The sequence below is a fragment of the Vigna unguiculata genome, chromosome 5 (assembly GCF_004118075.2).
Source record: "Vigna unguiculata cultivar IT97K-499-35 chromosome 5, ASM411807v1, whole genome shotgun sequence".
NCBI lineage: Eukaryota > Viridiplantae > Streptophyta > Magnoliopsida > Fabales > Fabaceae > Vigna > Vigna unguiculata.
The window spans coordinates 19,584,891-19,607,029 of record NC_040283.1 but is presented as its reverse complement, the minus strand read 5'-3'; the positions used below and the strand labels follow the sequence as shown (position 1 = coordinate 19,607,029).

Sequence of the window (22,139 nt, the reverse complement as noted above, 5' to 3'; positions counted from 1 at the left end):
TTTTTTAGAAACATATTTGTTTATTGAGATTTTAATTTTTAATTATTTTTAAATTACTTATTTTAGAATATATCAATTATTTTTAATTTTCATCGCATTGAAATAAAAGGGAAGTTTCTGAATTGGTATACAGTTTTAAGATCTGCGTGGATAAAAAATTCTCCCTAAAAAAATCGACTTTTGTTATTACAAAGTATTGAAATTCTGTGATTAAGTTGAGGTAAAATAACAAGTTTTTTTTATAATGAAAAAAGAAAATAAAAAAATATATAGCATGTGACTTACTCGATTTGGTACTTTGTGAATTTTACAACAAAAGAAAGTATCGTTTGTAGTTGAGTGACATGATGCATAAATCATATTAAACTAATATTGTATAATTACCTCTAAACATCATGTTATCTTAAAAGTAGAATCGTCTAAATAGAGAAATTGAACAAGTCACTCTACATGTTATACAAAATTTTCATATTATTCTAACTTTATAGATTTTTTGTTATCTAAATCCATGTTATATAGGTCACTTTTGTGGTCTTACCATTTAGGTCCACAAAGGGTCACTTTTAACTTAATTTATTTGCAAAGGCAACAACAAAGTGTCAGTCCACATGTCCAAATATCTACAAATTAATGAACACAATACTTTACTATTCAAAAATCCATACAAATATTTACAATAGTAAGTCTTTCATAAAGAGAAACTTAAAATTTGTTGTCTAAATATTGAAAACTCAAGGGTAGTGTATCAAATTTACATTTTGATATATTGCAAACACAATAAATGCATAAGACTTCATCTCAACAATATTGTCATATATAGTAAAAATAAATTATATAAATAACATATATTCTGTAAAAATTATCCCAAAGTTAATATTGTTGAGAAATTTTTCGCATACCTTCAAAGATATGTTTATGGTGTTGAACTTCTAGAATATGGTTGTAGCACTTTTGGTGTGATTCATCTTCATTGTTAGAGTTTCTTGCATTTTGATGGAAGATTAAATGAAAAAGAATGTAGAGAGAAGAAATGGAGTTATCACATATGCGTGAAATTAAAATTTGGGGTTGGAACAGAAAAAAGCCTTAGAGTTTTCACGTGACAACAATGAAAGTTTTTCAGTGGGAGGTAGTCAAAATTACATAAACATCCTTATTAACTTTGGTTGACAATGACATAAAGAGAGAACATTTTGATCGGTCCATGTTGAAATACTTTGAATACTACTGAATAATTTTAAAATCAAATATTGAACAATAAGCTTCATATTGCCATGCAATTTTAACTGTATATGGTCATTGAAATTTGGTGTGTGTAGATAAGATACAACTTGAGTTGTGTAATTTGTAAACCAATAAACATATTTTGTGATACATTGAATAGAACTGAATCATAAAAAGAATACCAAAATCCTTGAAATCATTAGTTTACAATAATTTTGTAAAGTACTTAAACGTAAAGTACAATCATTGATTACTTCCACATATCCAAGACTTATAGAGTTTATAACTCATATACTTGATAATAGAAGGAACTATAAATGTAAAATTTGATGACTTTTCTTAGATTGATAGGAGTTTATCATATCTTGATCAAGATTTTGCAAATTTTCATATATGCAAATCAGACGATAGAAGACTCTTATGATAAAGATTATTTTGGGTAGAAAAAGTGCAATTTAAGCACGTTTGTTCATGAAACCTTGCTTGATCTCATGGTTAAGCAAGAAGCAAAACTCATCACTTTATCTACAATATAGGTGGAGTTAGACCTGTCAAATTGGCCCAGTTTTCATGATTTGGCCCTGGCCCATATGGGCTGGGGTTAGAAAAGCCCACATGGCCAAAAAGCCTTTTATGGGAAAAGCCCACAGGGCCAAAAAGCCCACAAAAACCCTGTGGTATAGGACCAACCCATGGACCTTTTTTTTAGAAAAAAATATTCATTATGAATACAAAAAAAAATGGAAATAACTGAAAAAAAAAAACACAACAAAACAACATATGCATCTTCCCTGTTTTGCATCCATATGTATCAGAATGAAGTAGGATTATGACTTCAAATTCAATCAAGAATTTAAAACTGATAAGCAACTAGCAGTCATCACAAGTGATACATGTTAAGATGAAGGCACTAGACAGTTGAAATAGTACAATATATTGAAGAATTTCCCATAATTTTTCCTTAGCTAGCACTAACCAGAAGCCCCCAAAATACAACCATCAGCATCAGCCTTTACCACCTTTGAGGTATCAACGTCTCTGCTCCCAGTGCTGGAGGGGGAAATAAGTATATCATTGCTTATTGGTAAATTAATACAAAACAGATAAAACTTCAATAATTCTTACCAATCAAGAATATCGAGAATTTTTGGTTTCCCATCTGAAGCCACCTGTAATCCAGCTGCAGCCGGGTCTACACTAGAATCTGCAACCAAACAGCTGCAACCAATCAAGAATATATGAAAGCATAAAATAGTTTATCCACTGCTTCCAATTTAGCTTCACTGTTTTTTATACTTGTCCAGAAATTCAATTGTGATAATCTGAAAAACAACAATTTTATGTCAACATTAGACACATTTCACATAGTATAAATAAGTTTATCTCAAAGAATTAAACACCAAGGATTTAAAAAGTAAAAGCTAATTGATATTCAAAGAATTTTTCTTTTTAAGAAAATTAAATTCTGAGAGTGATTTCTCAACTTCAATCTTAATATGTTTAGGAAGATCCTCAACAGTTCCTTTACATTAATCTATTTTACAAATGAAATATTTTACTTAAAGAATTAAACACCAAATATATTGAGATAATGGACTAAGCATATAAGAGAACCTGAAGAAGTGTCATTGTTGGTCACTTTCAACATCTTCAAGAAGTTTAGACTCATCAATGATTCCATCATGGCCAAAAATATCTCCAACAACTTCATCTATCACATAACCAATTGATACAATCAAATCACTAGTCTAGAGTTAATTATTTAATGTAAAGTGACTTTAAAACTAACAACATATAGACTTACCACTAGGATTTTCAAAAAATCCATGTAACCAATTTTGAGTACAAATCAACATTTGCACATGATCAGGAAGAATGGAGCTTCTATATTTAGAGAGTACACGCCCACCTTTACTAAAAGCTGACTCTGATGCAACTGTAGTAATGGGAATACTAAGCACGTCTCGAGCCATTATAAACAATATGGGAAATTTTTTTTCACTAGTCTTCCAATATTTGAGCACATCAAAATCTTCATTGTCTTCATCATCATCTATTGTTGGTTCACCTAAATAAGCATCTATCTCGTTCTTGCCAACGATAGATTTTGATTCATTCTGATACATTTTAAAATCCTACAATGCATTACATATTAATTATCAAAATGAAACAAGAAAAAATGAAAATAATGAACACCAGGTATAAAATGCTTACAGAAATAATCCTCGATCTCTTCAACTTTCTCCCTTCAGTATTGGATTGAGACATTGAGATGGATTCAGTAGGTGATTGGGAGAGAGAAACACCAGGAATAGACAAGTTTTTTACATATTCTTTAAACAACCTCTTGAACTTCTCTAACACTTTCTTTGTTTTCTCTCCACAGGTCAAAGGATCCAATTTTTTATAACAATACGTTATAAAATCAACCTTTAGTCGTGGGTCAAGAATAGCTCCAAAAGCTAACCCAATACTATACTCCTTCCAATACTTTTGAGACTTGTCTTTCATATTCAAAGTCATTTCCCTTAAGGTGACATCTTCATTCAACAAATTCTCTTCAATGATAAGCTGAATTTTCCAAATTTGCATAAAATACAAGTTTGAAGTGGGATAAGATGAACCAGACATCATGTTTGTGATCTCATAAAATGGTTCTAAGAATTGACACATTTTCTCTCCCCTATTCCATTCCTCAGAAGATGGACAATTTTTATAATTCCTATCAACCACTTTGAGAATTTCAAAAGCTTTCTTGTATTTGATTGCACTTTCAAGCATCAAATAAGTCGAATTCCATCTTGTAGTTACATCTAATCTCAAACCAATGCTTATATTTATGCCAGCATCACTAACACATTCTTTGAATTTGAGAGTTCTTCTATCTGATGATTTAACATACTTAACACTCTCTCTAATACTATGAAGTGCTTTGTCAACCACCTTTAAACCATCTTGAACTATCAAATTAAGGGTGTGAGCACAACATCGTACATGGAAAAACTCACCGTTACATAATAAATTTCTATGAACACAAAGATGGCTTTCCAAAATGTCTTGCAAGATATTATTTGCAGAAGCATTGTCCAAGGTAATTGAGAAAATTTTCTTTTCAATACCCCATTGCTTTAGGCAATCAAACACAACACTTTCTAGTTCAACACCAGTGTGTGGTGGTTTCATTCGACAAAAATTAAGAATCTTACTTGTCAATTTCCAGTTTTCATCAACAAAGTGTGTAGTTAGGCAAATATAGCCCTCAGAAGTAACTGCAGTCCAAACATCAGAAGTTAAACAAATTCTATTAGGAATCCTAGACATGCTTTGCTTAACTTTATCCATCTCTTTCATGTATTCCTTTTCCACATCTAAAACAGTAGTGTTCCTACATTTCATGTCAACATTAGGATTAATGTCTTTTATCCACTCTCTAATTCCTTCATATTCAACAAAATTATAAGGAAGACTATGTTTAATTATGGCTCTCGCAAGTAACTTACGATGAATCTTTTGATTGATTCTTCGTGTCCCAAACTTTCCTTCTTGATAAAGATTCATATCCATATCTATGTTTGGAATACTTCTACACACGTTGACATGCCGCCGACTTAGATGCGAAGTCCCATAATTATTTTTAGTAATAGGATTTTTTCCCACTTTATAGTTATTGCCACAATACTTACAAGCAGCCTTTTCAATGCCATCCTTGTCTTTTCCTACTTTTGTGAAAAAATTCCAAACATTTGAGACTTCCTTTTTATTTGTGGTTGCACTTTCAGATGGACCACGAGTTTCAGATGCAAGATCATCAACCAAAACTAAAGGGTTACTCTTAGGGTGGTCCATATTTAAAACTCTTCAACCCATTATCTAAAACTCAAATAAAAATGTAACAGGTAGGCAAGCATCTGAAAGAATAAAGAAATTATCATTATGTGATAATATATACATTATATGTGACTTTGATTCAAAGAGTTATAAATAGCATAGAAACATTACATGAGAAAAAACATTCAGTCAGAGTTCACAGGTACTAACCTTCGTTTCTAGATGTGGTCAAGGCAGTAGCTTCAAAATTTATTGAACAAGATGCCTAAAAAAGATCAATAACATTCATTAATGATTTAGTTGATCATCCAGACCGAATGGCATGTTGGACCAGTCAAATTCTAAGTGGTGCATATCTAGAGAAGACTATGTTGTAAATCAAATACACATTTTGCAAATCAAGATAAGATATCAACATAAGAAAAGAAAATATTCCAACTTTAAACATTAAAAAAAATGAAATTATAGATCAAATAAATTAAAATTGATCTAGTTTCAATCATCAATTGAAATTTCAGAGACTATATTCTATTTATATTTTTAAAAGAATGGTTTATAATGTATGTCTTTCAAACTACCAACAAATAATATTCATCTTTTTTAATATTATATTATATATATATATATATATTTTTTTTTTGTAACTTCTAAATTTACCCATACTAAGCATAAATGTCATACTAGTTAATAAACTTATAGAAACAAATTTCTCATCAAAAACACATTAATGCAATTCAGTGACAGGAATGTCAAAATTTGATTTATAAGTATAAATTTAAAGATATTAAATTAAAAATAATATTTTTAATTATATGTAAACTTATAAAATAATACAAAATTTGGGAAAGCTAAGACCTCATAAGTGAAAACTAACACCACTTATTTGGAGGATTTCATTCCCAAATTAGTAAAACCCACATGAATTTCACTAACAAGTGAGTGTGTTCAAAGTAGAAAATTAGAGAATATATTCCTAACACTTTTCATATTTAGAACAATTTATTGTAACCTAATTCAACTTTCTTCATTTCCTCTAAACAGGAATGAACAAAAGTTGCAGCAACATATATATATATGTTTGTGTTTAACCAAGTTTAAGTGTCAGCAACATATGCTTATGTGTTTAACTAAGTGATTGAAGGTTCTAATCATAGTGAAACTACTTTAAATATAAAATAAATCATGTTCACATTATACCTAGAGTTGAACAGTGAGCTCAGCTGACACACCTACCAAAACCAGGGCAAAAGGCAACTTGAAATTTTATATAAGAGAATTACAGAGTCAAGAGATTCAAACAGAAAAAGGAAAAAAGAAGCTCAAAATCTCCTAAACTATAGTTTAACAACAAATTATAACAAAAATATGTGAATTGTGTTATATTACAGCTAGTTCTAGTAAGAATTGCAAGATAGCTTCCTTTGTAAGAAGTGCAGGAATTACACCTCTCTCAGTCACAATGAGTGCACCAAATATATTGGCAAAGTATAAAGCCTTTCTAAGATGTTTCTCATCCTGAAAACCAAACCAAAATGTATAAATTTCTATGCAAGAACAATGATGAAGTTCACAGTTACAGACATCATATAGCTAATTCTAAAGACATACATTTATGATTTTTGAATGAATTAGGTCAGAATACAGTTGAGATTCAATTTAAATTAAAAACAATATAAGCTGGTGCATAGTAATTTTCTGAAGCATTGACCCGTGTTCATTATCACGTCTCTAGTGAAGCAAGTGCCGAATGGCAGCAACTACATCACCTTTGTGCTCTTGAAAAGTTCTTTCCGCAACCATTTTGTCCAACTGATTGAAACAATAATAAAAGTATGTCAATCCATTGGAATAAAAGTTTCTAGATAGATTGATGAACAATCTAATGAAGTTACCTCTAGCTCATGAGCAATTATATCAACATCCGCTGCATTTATCTTAACAGCAACTAATTCTTTCTCCCTGTGATTGGATCAAATATATACTACAGTTAAGAGATTGATGCTATACAGATTATCAATGCAGGATTAGGCAAGAGGAAATGGAGAATTAAACATACAAATTTTTAGTTTTTTTATCATTATTGAGCCTGAGTCTTTCAGGTATAAGAAAGTATACATATTCTTCCCATTAATCTGTTGCCCCATTCCTCCCATCTTTCCACAACAATCCCATTAATTGATTTTTCCGATCAAAGTATATATAAGTTCTCCAATCATTTTCAGAAGTTCTAAAAATTATTGAAACAAGATGGGGTAGAATTTGACGAACCCGTATAGGCAAATAGGGGCAATAGGTTAAGGAGAACTTGAACTCTCTGGAAGCAACTCGAAGATGATGGAGAAAAGAAGAAAGAGGAATCTGCATCTCGAAGATGATGGAGGATAGTGAACCCCTTCGCACCACCGTCGTGAAAGAGAGAGGACGACCAAACTTCGCACCGTCGTGAGTGAAGTGAGTTCTGTGGGAGAGAAACAGAAGAGAAAATGTGAGTGAAGTGAGTTTTGTGGGAGAGAAACAGAAGAAAAAATGAATTAATTTAGTTTTAGGGCCGACCCCACCGTAATCCTGTCCCAACCCACTTTATGTGGGATTCAAGGGGCTGAGGCTTTAAAAAGGATAATGATAGTTCAACCCGGCAATTTTTACCTCTTTTTAACCCGCTTAAGTGTCACCTTAACGTGGCATTTTCGTTTCGTTATTTTAATAATTTTAAGTTGTGTGATGTGGCCCGTTAAGTTGCGTGTTGGGGTGGAGAAAATGATAGGCGCGTGTGCGTGGGAAAAACAGAGAAGGTTGGCAAAGTGGTTTCACCACTCAAGCGGTTCACTTTAGATTTTGTTCTTAGATAGTGGATTTTCGGAAACAGTTTCGTTGCCCCAACGGAAGCAGCGGAGACATTGTTTTTTCAGACTTCTGTTCACCTTTTCCGGCAACCTAAGAGAAAAAGGTTTCCTTTTAGAACCCTAATTTTGGTTTCCATTGTTTTGTCTTCGGTTAGTGTTAACCAATGGTGAAGTGTTTCTTTCTTTTCAGAACTTGAAGTGCCTCCATTGAATTGAGAGCGAGCGAAGAGGTTCCCAGCCCTGAAGCGGTTCGTCTTTTGTCGTCTTCGAAGCAATTGTCGTCACGGTGGGCATCGTGGTGTGGCACATGGTTTCACGGTTTGGTTGTTTAAAAGAGAGCAAAGCGAGTGAAACCTTTTCGGTCTGTGCATTTTTTTGTTGTTGTAGTAGTTTGACTGAGATGTTGGAAGAAGACATAAACGTTCGAAATTCATTTTTCGTGGTTTGTTGTCAGTGATTGTAAACTGAAATTGTGTTGATTGGAAAATCACAATTACTGCAACCAATAAGTGCCTTTTTCCAACTTAAATAAGTGGCTTTTTTGTTACCATTTTTTGAACACTGAAAACCAAGATTGCTGTTGTCGTTAACATTCTTTGTTTTATATTTGGACTTTTAAGCGTCTTGGATTAGGTGCACCTAATAGGGAGGTAGTCTTTCCAAGAAGTGCTTGAGCACTATGATCTTTATAGGGTAGCATAATGGTTGTTTTTGAAAAGGTTTATTGTTGTCAATATAATGTGATAGTCATGGTCACTTTAGAAGTAGTTGTCATTGATGAATTTGTTTAATTGTTGATATTATTTTGTATACAATTATTGTATATGTCCATATGAATGTTCTTCTCTTATGAATGAAAAATTATAATTAGTAATGGAAATTGAATTCAAATTTTGAAAGTACTGCCCAGGTGTGATGTGTTCAAAATGATATCCAGAAAAAAGTCACTTATTGGTGCTGAGAAAAGCATTTATTGTTTCTGGTAATAATGTTTCCCTGATTTCTAGTGTTCAAAAAGTGGTAACGAAAAAGCCACTAATTTTTGCTGGAAAAGACACTTATTGGTTACGATAATTGACATTTCTGAATCAACTCAATTTCAGTCTTGGAAGTTTCAAATGTGGTCAAAGGTGGATCCAATTGAACTAAACCATTTCTTCAATTTGTGGAAAGTACAAAGTCACAAACAAAATAAACAAACTCTCAAAAAACAACTCTGCTTTGTCTTGTTCAAAAAGTGATAACGAAAAAACCACTTATTTCTGCTAGCAAAGACACTTATTGGTTGCGTTAATTGACATTTGTGAATCAACACAATTTCAGTTTTGCAATTTTCAAACATGGTCAAAGGTTGATTCCATTGAACTAAATCATTACTTCAATTCATGGAAAGTACAAAGTCACATAAACAAAATAAAAAAACTCTCAAAAAACAACTCTGATATGTGTTGTTCAAAAAATGGTACCGAAAAAGCCAGTTATTTCTACTGGAAAAGGCACTTATTGATTGCGGTAATTTTCATTTCTGAATCAAGACAATTGTTGTCTTGTAATTTTCAAACATGGTCAAAGGTTGATTCTATTGAAGTAAATCATTACTTCAATTAATGGAAAGTACCTAGTGACTTAAAAAATAAACAAAGTCTCAATAAACAACCATGATTTCCAGTGTTCAAAAAGTGGTAACAAAAAAACCATTTATTTATGCTAGAAAAGGCACTTATTGGTTGCAATAATTGTCATTTTTGAATCAACACAATTTCAGGCTTGCAATTTTCAAACGTTGTCAAAGGTTGATTCTATTGAAATAAATCATTACTTCAACTGATGGAAAGTATAAAGTGATATAAAAAATAAACAAAGTCTCAATAAACAATCTTGGTTTCCAATGTTCAAAAAATGGTAACGAATAAAATCATTTATTTAAGCTAGAAAAGGCACTTATTGGTTGCAGCAATTGTGATTTTCCAATCAACACAATTTCAGTCTACGGTCACCAACAACGAACCACGCGAAACGAATGTTGAACATTTATGTCTTCTTCCAACGTCCGAGTGAAACTATTACAAAAAAGAAATAATGCACAGGTGGAAAGGGTTTTGCTCGCTTTTTTCTCCTTTCAACAACCAAATCGCGGAACCATGTGCCACACCACGATGCCCACCACGACAACGATTGCTTCTGAGACGATAGAAAACGAACCCACAGCTTTTCGTGCGAACAACTTGGCTACACAGGTTTCAAACGTCAACCGCTTCAAGGTTGGGAACCTCTTCGCTTGTTCTCACTTCAACGACGACACTTCAAGTTCTAAAAAAAAGAAACACTTCACCGTTGCTTAACACTGACCAAAGTCAAAATAGAGGCACAACAATGGAAACCAACATTGGGGTTCTAAAAGGATTCTAAAAGGAAACCTTTTTCTCTCAGGTGGCCGAAGAAGGTGAACAGGAGTCCGAAAAAATAATGTCTCTGCTACTTCCGATGGGGCAACGACACTACTTCCGAAAATCCACTATCTAAGAACAAAATCTAAAGTGAACCGCTTGAGTGGTGGAACTGCTTCGCTCACCTTCTCTGTTTTTCCCACACACACGCGCCTATCATTTTCTCCACCCCAACATGCAACTTCACGGGCCACATCACACAACTTAAAATTATTAAAATAACAAAACAAAAAAGCCACGTTAAGCTGACACTTAAGCAGGTTAAAAAGGGGTAAAAATTGCCGGGTTGAACTATCATTATCCCTTTAAAAAAACCCCTATTAACTGGGCTAAAAATATAAAGTTTATTTTTAAAGGGGATTAGGGTCAGCCCGTGGGTGGAAGGCTTAAATGACACCTCTACGGTGGAGTACATGTTAGATAAAATTACTACTCTCAACTTTTATGGGTAAAATATCAATTAAAATTTTCTCTTTCTTTTATACCAATATATTCGTATATTGTGATAACACTTATACAATCAATATTTCTAAGAATTGTATCGAACATTCTAATTCTAAATATATAAAAATAAGATATCATTTCATTTGTAATTATGATGTGTCTTTAAACTAAAATTTGTTAAGATAGATCATGAAAGAGTTGATATCTTACTGAGACATTTTCTATAGAACATTTTGGTTTCATTAAATTAAAATTCAATATCAATTTTTTTTAGGCATGACTGATCAAGTGGAAAGGGTAAACATGTATACGTGTTTAAATGACATATGACAAAGTTTATTTTTATAATTTTTCTAAAAAAACAGATAAAATAAATAATTGGTTCAACATAATAAATATTAGCATATTTGATTTTTAGTATTATATAGAGAAAACTATACTTTTACAACAATTACTTTAATTGTGTTAATTTTATTCAAATTTTGTTAATAGTTAATATTTAATATTTTTTAAAGTAATTATGTGTTAAGTTTATTTTTTTATTTAATAAAAATATACGTGAAAATTACTAAAAAATAAACACATGTTTAATTATTCCAACCTTTTAATAAAATCAAAATTTATGTATTAAAATTATAATATTTTTTTATGATACTAAAGACGAAAGTGATAATTGAGTCCCTTTTTATCCAAATAAATATATTTTGGAAAAAAAATAGAAAAGATAAAATTTTACCGTTGTTTTATAAATATAAATGATTTCCTCATTTTTGTTGTTTTATAAAGTAAAATAAATATAAACACCAGTCCGCAATCCTAAGAAGCTATATACTTGATAGATTTCTTTTGTTGATTTTAGCGGAAATATCATACTATATTAAAATTTGCAGAACTCCAATTCCAGTGTGAAGTGGAACTGCAGTTAGGTTGCCCCAACGGTGATGGCGTCGAAAGATTCAACACCTCCGTATCCCAGTGCTGCTAGAATCGCCGATTCTCAGTGTTTTCCGCAATACACGGCTTCTCTCAAATGTCAGATACTCTTGTTGCTCTCCTTCATCCGTTACAATTTTTTTTTTTGTTTTTCACTTCTACTTTTCAAATTGAACAGGCTAGGGTTTCTGATGATTGCTATTCTAATTGAATTTGAAATGGCCGTAGAATGTCTTATCTTTCGGATATAAGTGCGTAATTTCCATGCCTTAAATATATATGTATTTTTAAAATAATTTAGGTATTACCGTTGTGGTGATTTCAATTGGGAATTAGTGGATTGAGTCAAGTAGAAATCAAGTAGTTATGTTTTAAAAATGAAAGAAATAAAAATATGTAATAGAAAATTGAAGGATCCTGGGTAAGAAAATTTAGTTTAGTTGATATGGTGGATGAAATGGAAAATTAAATATTGTTGAAAATAAACTTGATCTCCATCATCATAATTTATGATCCTCTTAGCTATTCCTCTGTGTAATGTGTTAGGTTTTATAGGCTTCTTTTTTTCTATGCTAAATATTTTGTATGACCATACCGCAGATTATAAAATTTATTTGCTTAGCTATAACATTAGTCGAGAATAGGATTTTGGGCCTTCCTAATGTATTAGGTTGTGTTCTTCAACTTTCGTATCATACTCTTTATTCTAGTCAGTGCCTTCTTCTGATTGATGGTTGAATTAAGCATAAATGTTGAGTAAATGTTGGACCAGGGCAACTGTTGTTGGTATACGTATACCTAAGAAGTGACAGTTCATAGTTTTGTGATTATTTTGAATGTTGCAAATTTCCTTTATGGGATCATATTGACCTTGAGCTATTCAGCCGATTATCAGGGTATCTTACACTCTTTTATAACATTTCCAGGTTTAGAAAAATTTAATTCTGATAAGAGTAAATGTCAAGAACATTTTGATGTTTACAAGGAGTGCAAGAAAAAAGAGGTAACAGAAATTATAGCATCTTGTTTTTTCTATTATTATACATTTTTCAATATTTTGAAAGTGTTTGTATGGATCCTAGGAGGATTAAGTGTTTCAAATGAACTTTGTATCTCTGCCTGAAATGGGATGCTGGTATACAAAACAAGGAGTCTGTCATGTTGGCTGATCATATTTAGTTTTCTGTGCTTAAGCTTAATTACTCTCCTTTGTCCATGTTCTCTCTCTCGCCACACTTCCTTCAGAATGTTTACTGGGCATAAATATTTGTAGGTTCCCTCAGAAAACAGGGAAGAAAATTAGTTTTCATGGTGACTTAGCTTTAGAGCAGCCTGAATGAGCTAGTAACGTATCAGTCAATCTTTACATCAAATGAGCAATTAGCAGGGGAGTCTTGTCGGATTAAATTATGAAAGTAATGGCATTAAATATATATAATACAAAACAGAGGTTTTGAAAACTTCATGTTATTCAGTGCTTGTGATTTTAAATCACATGTAATAGTTTTTTTACCAAATCTCTTATTATTTGAATCATAATAACCTCATCTAGCTGTGCAAAATTTATGATGTAATATTTGTTATTTGGTTGGGTTGGGTCATTATTGTTTTTACTGATTCATTGTTTTAATGTGATTGTTGAAATCAGTTATAACATGGAAATATGTAAATTGGGGCTGGTTTACTACGATTAATCTTTAGTGGGAATAAATTGTAACATGGTATTTTAGGGAACTTGGTGTATGAAAATAATGCATTGGTGGCTAAATATGTTACTTTAGAGTGTAATTCTCTATGGTGCTAGTTAATCTGTAATAAACATGATTTCTATCACAATTAGCAAGAAAATTATTAAGGTTTTGATCTTATGGGGGAATCTGCAGTATACATGATTTTGATAAAAATGAGTACAAAACTTACTTCTTAAGGTTATGCTTCTTTTAAAACACATGCCATGTAGGGTTTGAATGATGGTTTTTTAAGTACTTCTAATTCCATCTTCCACTCCATTGAACAAAGAGTGCAACTAACACTGGTGTAAATACAATCCATTGCTACCTTTGTGACTGTTTGTCAACCTAAATAGACAGCTCAGAACTGATGGAATACAAGGTTTGTTTTATGTATGGGAATTTTGAAATAATACTGAACAGGACGTTAAGGTTAAAAATGTACCATTTTGATTCACCAAAACTGAGCGAGTGTTAGAGCAATATTTGAGTTCCTTCTTTTATGGCCTAGAGGTCAGATGCTCAAATCCTATTAACAGCTTCTCTACATGTTGGGGTTGAGGCTATGTACATCTTCCTTTCCCAAACCCCCTTGAAGGGAGCCTCATGCACTGGGGTTACCCTTTTGGTCCAAATATATAAAAGGTGGAATCATAGAGAACAGAATAGAACAGATTGTTTGTCTGCATTCCAATTGCTACATAAGTTTTCCTATTTTTCATGTGTACTCTCCCTTCTTTTCTAAGCATCAAGAGTTTCTCTCGCTTTCCACTGCATGTCATTATAAAAAATGATTTTGTTTTTTTCACTTAATTGACCATCGAAGTCATTAGTTCTAACTTTGTTGTTATTTCCTAATCAATTTCCGTTGCCAATAACCTTTTCTGGAGTAGTGTGTTTCAACATACGATCAATTGACTAACTACACATGGTTAATGTGTATGATGGAGCTAGATCTTTTTTATCTCAACAACAAAGTTATACCAGCTAGAAAGGCTACAATAGAGTACTACAACATTTGAGTTAATGACTTTAATTTGTATAAGAAGCTTTTATGGAGAGATGGGGAGAGAGATCTTGATGATAATTATTACTGATTTGATTATTTGCTTTCCTTCTTTCTCTTGTTATGATAACAGAAATAAGGATTGTATCTTTATAATTACAGATATAGGATCATATATAGAATCTTGGTAATAAAAATATCAAGTTCATGTCTATATCATTTTAGGATCATATCTTTATTATTAGATGATATAAAATCTTCTCTATTTATTGTATTGATTTGTTTTCCTCAATATAAATAAATCATTTGTGATGTTATAGAAACACACGGCTTCAGCTCAATGTTCATCTTTATCTTTATTGTTTAACACTTTTAATTCCCCAACTCAAATCCCCCCCTCCTGGTTTGCCCCTGAATTTTAAAATGGCTTAGAGCTTGTTATATCTTCCTTGGGAACCATTGCATTTCTTCTTCTTCTGCAAACAATACTCATTACTCATCTTACAGGGGAATTATTTTATATTGTTGCAATTTCATTGTTAAAATATTCTTCAGAGTTGAACCAGTTTCTATTCATGTTGATGTCATTATCCATTACTGTTACATTGTTACTGATAATGCCAAATCTTATTAAGCCTTTAATGTAGATGGTCACTTTTCATTTTAAATAATATTCAGTTGATGTAGGTCTATTACTGGACACTGCCTGGTCAACAAATTTTGTCATGCGTAAATTTTTTTGGTTTTTATTTGTTCTTGCACCTTAGAAAACATAGGTCTGTGCCAATAACAACAGCCTTCTGAGAGGTGAGATAACTGGGAAGGACATTCCAACTAGGAATGATCATGAGGTCACCTGACCAACCTTACCCGAGCTAAAATTATTTAGTTAAGTTGGGTTAATAGGTTGAATGAATTTCAAAATGTATGAAGTAGAAGTAACCGATTGTGTTTGGAAATTTTGTACCCAACCAACTACAATAAAATACCAAAAGCACTTGATAGATATAATTTATTTCTTTAACTTTATCTTTCTATTCTTTTCAAGATCCAACTTTGGATATAAGATATCAGTTTTCTTTCAACTTTATAATTGTCAGATTTTTTTCCTATTCTTTGTGGGTTCTTTTTTCCAGTTTTCCTTTTTATTTATTTTTAAATATTTTCTCCAATGACAACCTAAATGATTTTTATGGGGTCAGGTTAGCATCTATCTGAATAGTCATAACTTCACCCGATCAATTTTATCAGTTTGTGTTCAAAATTACCCTGAACTCGGATCCAATCAATGATCACTCCTATCCAGTCTCATAATGACTCTTGTTAGTTAAGAAACCATATTACTGTCATTTTAGATTTTTTATCATTATCTCCTGTGTCGTGTTCTCATTCTTAACATGTTTTATGATAGAATATAATGGTATCAGTTGGTCGATTTAGCCAATTCCACCTAGTGAGAAAGGGTTTGTTGGTTGTTTTATTCTTATTATGAATTTCAGATTGCCTGCATGTTTCCATTTGGTTATACGAGATATAAAAATAAATGTTTAACTCAAGGCATCGAATAAATTAAATCTGTCTTAAGTATACAATAAATTTCTTGCATTTGTTGTGATATAATCGTATTAACTGCAAATATATCCATGAATATATTGGAACTATGGCCAAGTCTTTGACATAAATGCGCTGACTATCTCGGATCTAACATTGTTTCTAAAATTAATTTTCATTGTATTACCCATTGCTTGATAATGCTGCTTGAAATGTTTTGACCAGTTCCTTCACCTTGTTTAACAGAGGGAAGCACGACTGGAACGAAATAAAAATCGGTCCCTCTTCTCATGAAACCCTGGCCGGGATTTTACTGATTGTAACATAGAAAACAAAATCAAGACTTCACCAGGATCACTGGTTCACCTATTACAGCACTGGGATTATGAAACCTTCTGAAGCTGCTACGAGATGATGTTCCAATAAATGTGTACAATGGTTTTCTACAATATGCCCTTTTTGTCTCAATTCTTAGTTAGGTTCCTTTTTCTTTCTTTTGACTGCAGTTGTTTCACAGGGCCACTATTGTTAAATTATAGTAAGAAAATTTAAGTTAATTAGTGAGCACCAATGTTATTAATGACAACAAGGGAATAATGGACTATGGCAAGTAACATATGTGATCTATGGAATTGTGGATATTCTTGAGTCTAGCACATGGCGAAAACTATATTAGAATTCAGCATTAGCTAGAATGAATGTTTCTTTGGAGAACAATGCATCACCTTACGTGGAGAAACATAGATTGACTCAAAATATTTGATACCTAAAGCTACTACAGCATGGCTTTTTAGCACACGTTTTTCTTGTTGGTCCTGCATGTTTATAAGACTTTCAATTTTGTCCTTTTTTTAAATATATCTAAAATAATAAAAATATTATTTTGAGTTACACATTCTAAAAGATTATTTTTTTCTAAATTATGTTAATGACGGTTGCTTTACGTAATTTTGAAATATGTATTCCAAAATGTCTTTTACTATTACTCTGAAATATATTTGATTATATTTCGAAATGTGTCTGACATTGGTTTGAATTATGCATTCTGAACAATCCTTACGCTCTAATTTGCTATCCTGAATAATGTACTCTGTACTGTTTGGAAATGCATCATGAACTATTATTTTTATCCGTGTAAAAAGGTACGGGACTTTCTGAAAAGAAAATAAAATATATTTATTATATAAATTTAAATTTATGAAAATATAATTATATTTTAATACAAACCTTCTATTTTGTAAAATTGAATAATAATACTTTATTACTTTTATTGTAGAAATGTATGTAAGTTATCTATATATTTTGCTAATAAAATGCATTCTAACATACAATTGTTTTAAACATGTGGTAATTGTGCCAACTAAATAAAGAATCTAAATTTAAATGAAGTAGCATATACATTAAAACAAAATACGTTTTACAATCATAAAATAAATATAGTAATAAAATTAAAAGACGTTCATATATGTGTGTGCTCAAAAATATTGTTGTCTTTAATATATAAATAAACAATTGCAATAATTAAATGATTTTAATTATTGTTTTTGTAGTTCTTTTTCAATAGAAAAAGACAAAAAATCAAATTAAATTATAATTGAATAGATTATATCATCTTTTAACATTGTTATTGACATTTATAATTTAAAATATTCTCATTTAAGTATAAAGCGGTAATATGGGCTTGACCTACGAGTCGGCCCGTAGTCCTGCAAAAAGAATGCGGGACGGGTCAAGATATTGAGTCCACTAGTCTGCAAAAGTCCGACTTGCATCCCACGCAGGTGGTCTGTGGCCTAAAAAAAAATTACACTTGTGTATATTGATTACTTTACTTTTGAATTTTTGCATACACATTCCAAATAATTTTTGTATGAGTGAAAAAATAAGCATTATGTATTTTTGAATGTGTTAAAATTTGAGAAATACATCGTGTATGTCAAAGTACGAATATAAATATGATGAAAATATTGAATTATCAATTTATCATTCAACTCCCCAAAGTTTTTGCTTAATTTTGTGAACTTGTTAAAGTTTCCCAATTTGTTGAACTTTGAAAGTTTTATCATAAGATTTTTTTTTTTGAAAAAACAAAAGCAAGCCGACCCACATGCCAGGATTTATGCGAGACAGGCCTAAACGGACCAGGCTCGTATTGTCATTCCTATTTGAGTATGAATTTGATTTCACTACATCAATTAAAACTACATAAAAGTAATATGAAATAGGCATTTTGATAAAAGACTGAAAGAACAAGAAAATAACATAGGTTGATAGCTTAAAATAAAACTTATATGTAACAAATATTTGTCTTTATTTTTTTCTTTTACTTTAAAAGTAATTACATATAGTTGACCATGTCTGCATACAAGACGTTAAAAATAAAGTCCAACCTTAAAAATTAATTTACCTTAGTGACGAGTGCGTATTTTTTCCCTCATTTAATGTTTAATTCTGGGTATTTAATTGAATTTTTGTGCTTAAAGAGTGATTTAATTGACAGTTCTGATAATTAGGCTATTTGAACTTGTGTGATAAAAATGTCTTAAAAAGTGATTTTAGTTGTATAAATGATTTTTGGATATTTTAACGTTTGTTGATGCGACTGAAGTTAAGATTAAGCTCATTTAAGGTGGAAAAATAAATTGATTGAAGTTACAAACCACCTTTGAATAAGGCTGAAATTAGCAAGTTCTGGAAAAATCACTTCTGCAACCCCTAAATTACATATACACTCCCCTATTTCTAGATGGGCCACACAAAAATCTGGTATGCACCCCTACCTTTGTTTATTTTCACCCCTCTTTTCTCTCATAAACTATATGCACTCAGATGCTGCCATGTGGAAATCCTCCACTAATTGAGTTGACCAACCAGAACAAGCCACGTGGACATAGTCTCAACTAAAGATCTGGCCAATGAAGTAGTGCCACGTCATCATCATCTTCTTCCCTCAAACCCTAGGCACCTTCATCCAACCAGTGCAACACTCCAAAATGCAGATCCAGTTTCGGGAACAACCACCATGACAACCATCGTCCACCTGCATCATCACGCATCTGTAACTTGATGGAACAACAATGCCATTTCCATGGCAGTAGCAAGGAGCAACCTCATTCCTCTATTGCACCCGCAGAAACCCTAATTTGGGAGAGAGAAAGCTTGATGTGATGAGAGAGAAGATCTACCACATGTCAATATGTTATTGCACAGTCAACGAGTCAACTTTGGTTAATGATTCAAAGACTGGACAAACATTGTAGATTTTAGTCAACGCTGGTCAAATAATCAAATAAAGAGGGGTTGAATTGTAAATATTGATATTTTTGGATGTCTCTGCAAATTTGGACTATCAAATCTCAAAATGGCTGATTTGAAAAATTAATACAAATATTAGTTTGTGATAATTTATCATATATCTTTAAGTAATTAATTAATTTAATTATATTAGATATTGATATTATCAACCAACTATATTTGTCAAATAATTTATATCTCTCCAAATATTTTTAAATATTCATCTTTATCTTATTTTTAAAGATATTTGAGAGGTTTTAGCAACTGAAAAACTTAGTCCAAGTCCTATATAAAGAGACCAAAGGAGAAGCAGAAAGGAACAAGTTCGACACTTTGGAATTTAGGAACCCTTGGGGGGGCCTAATTTCTTTCTCTCTCCTTTCTTCTTCTCTTTTTATTTTATTTTGTATTTCATGGAGTGCTGAACTTCTTGGGTTGATTCCATTATAATTTCATTATGGATTATAAGGTTAGAATGAAATAATTTCTTTATTCTTTTTATTATTGTTGAGGTTTTAATTCATCTATATCTTTTATCTTTGAATCACGTGAAAAGTAATGATTTTTACATCATAGCTAATTAGTGAGATGTTTAAATCTGTATGCATATAAATCATATGAGTTCAAAGGTTTTTAATTTTAATTGAGAATTTACTTTGATTAAATTTAGAAACTTTCATATGATTGAATGAGTTTTAACCAATAATTGAGAATGTACTTTGATTAGAGGTGAAAACTTTAACTAGAATTAATCAAGAATGTACTTTAGTTAATTAACTTTTTGCTTGATTTTAGAGGTAAAAAAATGGACATGATTAAGGATAGTAATATTTAATTGAGAATTTACTTTGGTTAAATTTACTAAGATTAATCTACAAAATTCTTGCTTTTGATTGAGGATTTACTTTGGTTAATAGTAAGAACGCCAACAAATTAATTGAAAATTTACATTGATTAATTTGTAAGCATACAACAAAATTAATTGAGCAATAATCTTTAGATAACCGATGATGATCTATTTTGAAAAAGTAGTGGAATCAATCTATTTTCTTTATTATTATTTTTATCTTATTTTATCTTTTTCCATTTTTATTTATTTCTTTCAAATACTATTTTATTTGACTAACCGTTTTGTATAGATTTTATAAGAACTAACTTGTTAAAAATCAATTCCGTGTTCGTTGGGAGACGACTTAGGTTACTTTACTCTTTCTATTTTTTTGACTACTATCTTAACAATACTGAAGTTGCTATAGTTTAGTAATATTAATTTGATCGCGTCAACAACAGCGTAAATCATTACATACACATAAATATATGAAAAGTTGTTTTCTTTAAAACTTTAATGACAATATTAAATCAATAATCAAATTCATTCATGATATATATATATATTGTAGAACAAGTATTGTAATAATTATTTACAATTTTTAGGTCGACAATTTTAATGTTGGTTAGAGGACAAACATAATTGTTTTTAGGTCGTTATGGGGACAAAGGAAATAAGAGGAATGGGAAGGAAAAAAGGGATCGAAATTCAGAAAGGACTCAAGGGAACGAGAGAACCAAAATCTTAACAACTTGGTATGGGTTGTATTGTGCGAATGTGTTTTGTGCTCTTTGGTGGTTATATACTTATGGTATTTCAATACCTATTCCAGTGACATTCCTAGAGACCATTCATGATGACAACACACGGTATAGAAGATTTTCTTAATTTTTTTTTCATCAAAGCATAATTTATTTTTCATAAAAAGCCTAACTCGAAGATTTTCTTTAAGTATATTGCAAGTTGATTACTCATTTATTAACTGTAACGTCCCATTTAATTGATAAGCATAATTAAAAGAAACGTCACACACAAATAGTATAGTAGCCCAATTCTGGGGTGTTAAACACAACCCCTACAATATCCTAGGCACACCACGATGCCCAAAACTAAAACAAATACAAAGTGCAACAGAGTCAACATAGGAAATTAAAATATAGACTAGTACATGGGCCATAACCCAGAAAGAAAGCCCATAATGTTGTAAATCCAGTCCAAGCGGACTATGCAGGGAAACCTCCATCACCCTGATTAGTTCGGGGAGTTCTCACCTCTGCTCACATCAACAAGTTGATGATCATTGCAAAAGAAAAGACCACACCACAGAATATACAACCACAAACAGTAGGGTAAGCAAGAGCACAAAATAATTTCATCATGCAATCTGATACACTTTCGCAACCAACTATACATACAACACCCAAGCATGCTATGACTCTCAAACCAATATACTAAGACTCGACTCGACTCATTCAGATACATACAATCTGGTCGGATTCAACGGATGCTTGCACTTGTAGTGGATACCTCTGCTCACCCCCGAGCTGCTCACCCTCGAGCTATGTGTTACAAGTGTTACAATGAATCAATTCCCTCACACACAATGTTAACCCTTAATGAGTTTCAGGCCTCCTAATACCCTCACCACAAGAGTCAGTCCGCTCTAAGTGAGACTAACTGACTCCTTAGAGTATCAGGATGCAACCTTACATTGAAGACCAGACCATATAGATGGGGCACCACCATAAACACCCATTAACAGGGGTCATGGAATTACGTCCCGACCACTGAAGCACTACCCTGGAATCTCACCTAGAGATCTCAAGGATTAACGTACTGACCACATACTATACATATTCAATCAATCATGAAATATTCACCACACACGTTAATATCATATCAATCTTTGTAACCATCCCTCATTCATATCTCATATTTAGTCAACCACAACTCATCCCTCCTAAAGCCATGAAAATATAATCGTACATCATGCCAATACCATGCCAAGGA

The 22,139-nt window shown here is 31.7% G+C and overlaps 2 protein-coding genes across 2 annotated transcripts; one reads left to right on the top strand and one right to left on the bottom strand.

The window, feature by feature from the left end:
• Positions 1 to 1,749: 1,749 nt before the first annotated feature.
• On the bottom strand, positions 1,750 to 5,070 carry LOC114184451 (zinc finger BED domain-containing protein RICESLEEPER 2-like). Its single transcript, XM_028071760.1, has 6 exons — positions 3,439 to 5,070; positions 3,029 to 3,359; positions 2,864 to 2,935; positions 2,350 to 2,428; positions 2,201 to 2,274; positions 1,750 to 1,922 (listed from the first exon to the last, which is right to left on the bottom strand). The coding sequence occupies exons 1-6, from the start codon at positions 5,068 to 5,070 to the stop codon at positions 1,750 to 1,752; spliced, it is 2,361 nt and encodes a 786-aa protein (XP_027927561.1).
• A 6,512-nt stretch (positions 5,071 to 11,582) lies between these two features.
• LOC114183502 (cytochrome c oxidase-assembly factor COX23, mitochondrial) lies at positions 11,583 to 16,659 on the top strand. Its single transcript, XM_028070538.1, has 3 exons — positions 11,583 to 11,818; positions 12,646 to 12,722; positions 16,253 to 16,659. The coding sequence occupies exons 1-3, from the start codon at positions 11,728 to 11,730 to the stop codon at positions 16,298 to 16,300; spliced, it is 216 nt and encodes a 71-aa protein (XP_027926339.1). The 5' UTR covers positions 11,583 to 11,727; the 3' UTR covers positions 16,301 to 16,659.
• The last annotated feature ends 5,480 nt before the right edge of the window (positions 16,660 to 22,139 follow it).